This window comes from Thalia democratica, chromosome 9 (assembly GCF_965202585.1).
Source record: "Thalia democratica chromosome 9, ktThaDemo2.hap1.1, whole genome shotgun sequence".
NCBI lineage: Eukaryota > Metazoa > Chordata > Thaliacea > Salpida > Salpidae > Thalia > Thalia democratica.
This window is the reverse complement of record NC_139173.1, coordinates 24,770,573-24,777,308: the sequence shown is the minus strand read 5'-3', so window position 1 is coordinate 24,777,308 and position 6,736 is coordinate 24,770,573. Positions and strand designations below refer to the sequence as shown.

The 6,736-nt window shown below is 25.8% G+C and overlaps 1 protein-coding gene across 1 annotated transcript; it reads right to left on the bottom strand.

Moving 5' to 3' along the window:
• Positions 1-985: 985 nt before the first annotated feature.
• LOC145844945 (4-galactosyl-N-acetylglucosaminide 3-alpha-L-fucosyltransferase 9-like) lies at positions 986-4,319 on the bottom strand. Its single transcript, XM_082952364.1, has 4 exons — positions 4,125-4,319; positions 3,096-3,163; positions 1,818-1,973; positions 986-1,415 (listed from the first exon to the last, which is right to left on the bottom strand). The coding sequence occupies exons 1-4, from the start codon at positions 4,317-4,319 to the stop codon at positions 986-988; spliced, it is 849 nt and encodes a 282-aa protein (XP_082808490.1).
• Between the last annotated feature and the right edge of the window lie 2,417 nt (positions 4,320-6,736).

Sequence of the window (6,736 nt, the reverse complement as noted above, 5' to 3'; positions counted from 1 at the left end):
TAAAAGTTTTATCGTAAGATTTGTTTGTATTTTATAAATTTAGCGTACAATATAAGTAATTAGTAATTACATATAAGTGTATGTAATATATTTTGTTTTACTTTTGATAAACTATACTTTTTTATGGAAAAATACTTATAAAATTTAAATTAAATTATTTATGTACTAAATCGTTTTCACATAATAATCATCTTTTTGTACTTTTAAATAAGTGTCTTCTACTGGTTTATTATTAAGCTTAAGTTTGCTTTTGATTTTTGCAGAATCGTAATTTTTTTGAGCTAGCTCCGTCCCTACTACAAAGACTATATCTTTTCATAAAAAAAGAATTGAAAGTATCTCGCATTAAACGAACTCAAGATTAATCGGACAGAGTAAGTATAAAATAACAGGTTTAAAAATGTAATGTTTTTCTTTAAGCATTAGTGTAAGACTAAGCTTTAGAAAATATGATAATTAGTTAACGGTAGTACTTGTTATATAAATTCAGAAGTTTTTGAATGATATACAGATTAAATAAATGATCTAGGCTATAAAAATTGTATTAAACAAAACAAAAGCATTCAAGTTAGTTATTAAAAAATCAACAAAATTGTTACATAAAAGCTTCGATTTATTTTAAAACTATAGAACTAATCTAAAGTTTAACGAAATTAAGAAAATTAAATTTCTTAACTGACTGAAATTTATTAAGGTGACATAGAATTTTATTGAAGTAAAAACAACACATTTATGTTTGTGTATTTCTTTTAGTACAAACATAATTGAATTTTTTTAGAATAGCATTTTTGGTAATAACATTACTTATTATTATATTGGTGCAAAAGAAAAGAGTTGTGAAAAAATTTTCAGAAATGCAATTAAGCATAAACATGCTCAAGTAAATGCTTCTCAATCATATAAGCCCTGATTAGAACTCGTATTTTTAGATTTGTACTTAAGTTTAAGTGAAGTAAAAAAAGAACAAACACTCAGGGTTTTCGTCTTAATAAATCCAGCTTTGAATGCTTTCAACCACAACACTATTCATCTGTTCACTGTCGTTTTTACTAATAGCACTGCATAAATTGCACAGACCAATTGTATTGGATTTTACATCTTTGTAGTTGGTAGAAACACTCGAAAAGTCAATCTTTCTCCATTGAAAATACTCTAGATACGCAGTGTCATTTTTATCTAGGTATTCCAGATAATCAGCTAAACTATCCATGCTTTCGAAATCTTCCATAAAAATTACACTTTGCTCCGGAACATCATAATCTGATTTTTTAGCTCCCCAAACAACTGGAACAGTTTCCATTAAGAATCCATTTGTGTACAATTTCTCAGTTATGTAATCCTTGCAATGATAACTGTTCTCCATTGACAAGTAAAACTTGTATTCTTTGAATTTCTCTTGCGGGAACCATTCATCACTATAAAAATAAAAAATACAAAAAAAATCGTCTTTAATTCTTAATATAATTAAATTCTAAGATATTTAGAGCAGAGTTTTACTTGAGCTAGCTTTTTAAAAATTGCTACTATTTAAGTAAAGTTATTTAAAAAAGTCATATCATAACAGTTGTTAGTAAAATTGCCATATAATTTATTTGAGGAAAAACGGAGAGTGTTAGCAATCAAGTTAAAGAAAAATACTGTTTAAGTAAAAACTATCAGACAACAAGATAAATAATTATATTTAGATTTGTACCAGTTTTATCTGAAATAAAACAAAAGCCTTTACCTGAAGCACTTTCCCTCCCTTTCAAACTTATCTCCAACTTTGGTTTTTTCAGCAGATGACTAATCTCCATTCTCTCCGTGGCTTCCGGCACTGAACCCCCGCATTTTGAGGCGACCCACAACAGGAGTTTCTTCTTTTTCTGAAGAACTTAATGATTCCGAAGTCTGGGCTGTCTCTGTATTTCTCCTGAATTTCTCCTAACACGTTTGCCATACTTGAGTACGGAGAATAAACGTCTGAGTTTCTTCTGAAATTTAATTAAGTTGACACTAGACTTGTTTGACAAAAATTAACGAACTAACATTGTCAACCACATATCACTGTTTCCACAATAAAATAATTTTATGTATCAATTAGGTAAAATTTAATTTTAAAAACTTTACCAATTAGAAAGTCAAAACATTTCCAACACTATTTTGTAAGACATGGTTAGATTAAAATAATTATCGTATTCATTGAAATACGAATTTCTCAATTTCAACGCCGGAGGAGCTTCCATAGAATAAAATACAAACAGTTGGTCGTTGAATCTAAATAATGAGAAGTTGGTATTTCTATTGATACTTTTTAGCTCAAAGTCATTTTTGGCATAGATATACAGTTCAAAATATTTAAACTACACAATCAAACTAAATGTATAAGCTTTTGTATATTTTAATTTTTAAGTTATTTCTAAATAAAAGTCATATTTTGTTTTAAAAACTAAAAAAAAAGATCATATCAAACAAAAAATTGTTTTTATGAATCCAAAACAAATAGAAATTAAGTTTATGACATTATTTTGTAAATTTTTTTCAAAAATAAAATCTTTATAAGTAAGAAAAACGTAGTAGTAAATAAAAAGGTAGCAACCTTTTACCAAATCTACCAAGTAACTTTTATAAATACTTTGTCATATCAAACCACATATAACATTATTCAAGTTCATTAAATTAATCAGTTACTGAATGTAGTCATAATTTTTTCAAGTCTGACTACTTCGTGTAAAACAATTTTATAAAAATTTTAATTAAAATCGTTTCTAAAGCATTAAGAGGATATGTACGACCCTAAACATGATCCAATCATCAAACAGATACTTTTTTCCCGAGACCACGTTTTTAGCTTGAATGTAAACTATTAAAATCTTATAAATCGAGCTTTTTGTACCAAGTGTTTTAAAATTTGCTCTTTTTATTCATTTTCAGTAGGCATTACTGCTTGTTAAAAAATATTTCATTTTATTTTACTTAATAGTTTATACTACACCATCCAAAATTGTGCGGCCTGCAAAGAATTTTTGTTTTTAGATCTTTTGAAAGCAGCCGGTTTGCTTAATAGATTTTTGTCAACTGCTTTTATTATTTTAATAAAGTGTAAGTTTTCTCACCTGTATTCTGGCATTGTTTGTGAATCAATCTCGTTGAAATGAAAAATAACTGCATTTGATTGATTGAACTGAAAACATGTTTCAAAAACTATACGAAGCTTTTTATTTTAATTTGAGATTAATATATAAATAAGTATTATATATTAAGTAAAATTGCACATACTTTGTAAAGAAAGTTGTGTCAAGTTAATCAGTAAAACTAGTAGCACAATTAAGTACAGAAAATTTTATTAGTTCAAAAAAAGCATTTTATTTTAACAAAAAATTAATTACAGCTTAATCTGATTGAGCTTAGATAATGTTATTAATATTTCATTAACTCTTAAAATAAAAGTTTAAAGTTCATTTTACTTTTTTTTTATTTTTTTTTTATTAAACAGTTATAAAGTAAGAACTCTCATACTTTGCTACGATCGCTAATCACTTGACTGTTACCACAGCTATCGGGCAGTGTTTGGTCAAAACTGTATCCAAATGATATGTACCAAAATAAAAAAAATTCTGTTTAGAAATGGTTAATGCTTATAAATATTAAAAAAGAATTGTCATTTTTACGTTTATAACTTACAAAAAATCTATTTTAACACTAAAATATTGAACAAAACAATTAAATAGCAATTTTCTTTTTTTATTTCTTACTTGTTATTGCCATATTATAGTCATAACTGTACAGCAAGCAAATATTAGTAAAATTTAAAAATACAAAGTTTTTTTACCAATATTATATACTTTCCCTCCCCCATGCTACAAAAACAACCTTTAAAAAAATTTCAAGATGATTCAAGTTTGACAGTTTAAGCTCTGATATCTTAAAGTTAATGTAAATTATCTTTTATAATAAATATTTTTTGTGTTTACTTTACTATTATAATATATTATGAGTTCATCTTTTAACTTGCTTTTGAGACTTTGCCTCCTAAAGATTAAAAAAGTTAATGTAATTTAACTTGTTCTTTAACCTTATGAATACATTTAAAAGTATTAAATTACTGAACAAGCGCCTGCATTTGTAACTAAATCAAAACTTACATTTGAATTGCTCTTGACGCTTTCATTCAATACTAGGTTTTTTGGTGGCTTTGGTTGATTTGGCTGTTTCGCATAGTAGTAACCCAAGGTAAGAGAAACGGTAAATACTATCAAACAAGCAATTATAACTGCAGTAGTAACAGAAACTTTCTTGTTTCCGTACGCAGTTTTCCAGCCAAATACTTTCACACCCATAGCTATAAGTTAGTTGCTAATAATTTTTTTACAAAAGTTTATACTCTTTTTATTTAGTTGTTAGGATGTTTTTCAAAAATTTAAAATGCTAACGACAGGATTGCTACTCGTTTTTTTTTAATTTTTTCCAGGTTATACAAATTTATTCCAGGTTTTTAAAAGTACACAATCTTGAGTCTATTTTTAGTTAAAGTTAAGTTTATGGTAATAAGTTGTGTGAAATAGTATAAAAACTGAAGAAATATATTTGATAAAAAATGTTTGATGATGACAAAAATTTTTTATTTATATGTCTGATTTTTTGAGTCTAATATAAGTTTTACTACTGAACATGTAAAAATTGTTAAAATTCCAGGTTTTGCAAGGTTTTATTTAGTGATTTTATTTTTAATTCGAGATATTTTTTTAATAACTCAAATACCAGGTTTTTTCAGGTTTCTTAGTAAATTGGCAACCCTGCAAAGATAAATTTTTTATTAATGTTTTAAACAAAACACAACAATAAAATATCATATAATAACTAAAAAAAAATATTAAAGTTTTTTTTTGAAAACTTTGATATTTTTATTACAAACTAAATTGAAAATAATATAAGTAAGGTTTTAAATTAAAATCAATAAATTAATTTTGTCTAATTAAATTAAGTTTTGTTTTAAAATTTATATATTACTATGATTTAATTATAGTATAACATTTATATTGTTTAAATTTAGCATTCTACTTAATTAAACTTGTTTTAATACGTTTTAGTTGTCCATCTAGAGGAGGGTTTCTCAAACATTTTTTCAAAAGATACAAACGGCAATATGGTACCCTCCAACAAATATTCTCATAAAAATACCATTAAATCTGCCTAAGACCTTTGTTTTATTTTTTATTGCTCTTTATCATCAACTCCATAATATATAATTTGGGGTTTACCAAAGTTGGCCAAGGCAGATACTCAGGGGGGCACGAGCAGCAATTAAGCCACAGGGGGCAATGAGGTCATAAATTGAAACTTACACTAGATATTCTGTAGTTGTTGATGAAAAGCGAAATAAAAGGTCTTAAATGTTTTTTGTGGTAGTTTTAAAACTTAAACTAACATTCTGAAGTTACTGAAGAAAAGCAAAAAAAAGCTTAGGTGTTTTGTATGGCAGTTGTTGAGTAATCTTGGTACAAGGGGGCCTTAGCTACTTTATTTTTTTTAATAAGGGTTATTTAAAACTAAGTTTGGGAAACCCTAATTTAGTGCAACTTAGGTTATAACATCAAAACCCCCTTAAATTCTATATTTGCCCTAAAGGAACCACTTGGCTAAGTTTGGAAACCCTGATCTAGGGTTTTCTGATATTTATAAAAGTTTTTCTAAAGTGTCTTTACATAAAACACTTTTTTAAAATGAACTCATTGACTACTATATGTAACATAATTTGTAAAATAAAATTTTGAAAAAAAAAAATTTTCTTAAATTGGTAACAAACAGGGTTGCCACACTTTGAGTCAATAAATCTTTCCTGAGTGACCAGAAACTTCCCTGAGTAACCTAAAATTTCCCAGAGTTTCCCTAAGTTTTTTTCAAATCCTTAAAAATTTTATGTTAATTCTAAGAATATTGAAGAACTAGCCGCAAGGCTAAAATATTTCTAAATAACCACTTAGAATACACAAAACTAACTTTTTTGAACATAATATTGAAACTGGATTAAGTCTTATTCCAGATCTAGAAAAAAAATTCCCTGAGTTGTTTTAAAAAATCTTAAAATTACCCTGAAATTAAAAAAAAAGAAAAAACTGCCTTGAGTTTTCCTGAGATTTTCTATAACTTTAAAATTCCCTTATTTTCCCGAATTCCCTGTGTTCCCTAAGTGTCGCTACCTTGAATAAAACATTAAGAGTTCTCATTCTTTTTATTTAATTATATAACTTGTTTATCAAAAAACTTTGAAAAGTAAAATAGTATAAATTTCTTTACTGATACAGACATAATAATAACTAATTAACTGTGTAAAATATTTTTTTAAGAAATAAAAATCAAAACTCTTTGAAATTTTTGAATAAATGTTAGTTATTTATAATTTGAGACATTTTGTATTGCCCTTTAAAATTATTTTTTTAATTAGAGTTTTAATGTTTCTTAACTAAAATACTTTTTATTTATTGGATTAGTTTAATACTACAATTTAATTTATGTAAGTATGAAAGTCATTAATAAAATGACATATCATAAAAAATTCGTAACAAAAATAAATGGTAAAGAAAAATAAAACTCTATAAGTAAAAAAAAATAAAAAAAATTTTGATATCATTATATTAATGACATGTTCAGTATTTAAAAACTTAATAAATCTAAACTTACCACAGATGTTCTTGTGCTAAAACTTTATTTCAACTATATTTTTAGCACAAGAACATCTGTGGTATTTATTCCGACA

Coding starts and splice junctions, on each gene's coding strand:
- LOC145844945 (XM_082952364.1), bottom strand. CDS start 4,319: ATGGGTGTGAAAGTATTTGGCTGGAAAACTGCGTACGGAAACAAGAAA. Junction 3,164..4,124: donor GCGTCAAGAGCAATTCAAAT/GTAAGTTTTGAT, acceptor ACATGTTTTCAG/TTCAATCAATCAAATGCAGT. Junction 1,416..1,817: donor CCTCAAAATGCGGGGGTTCA/GTGCCGGAAGCC, acceptor TTATTTTTATAG/TGATGAATGGTTCCCGCAAG.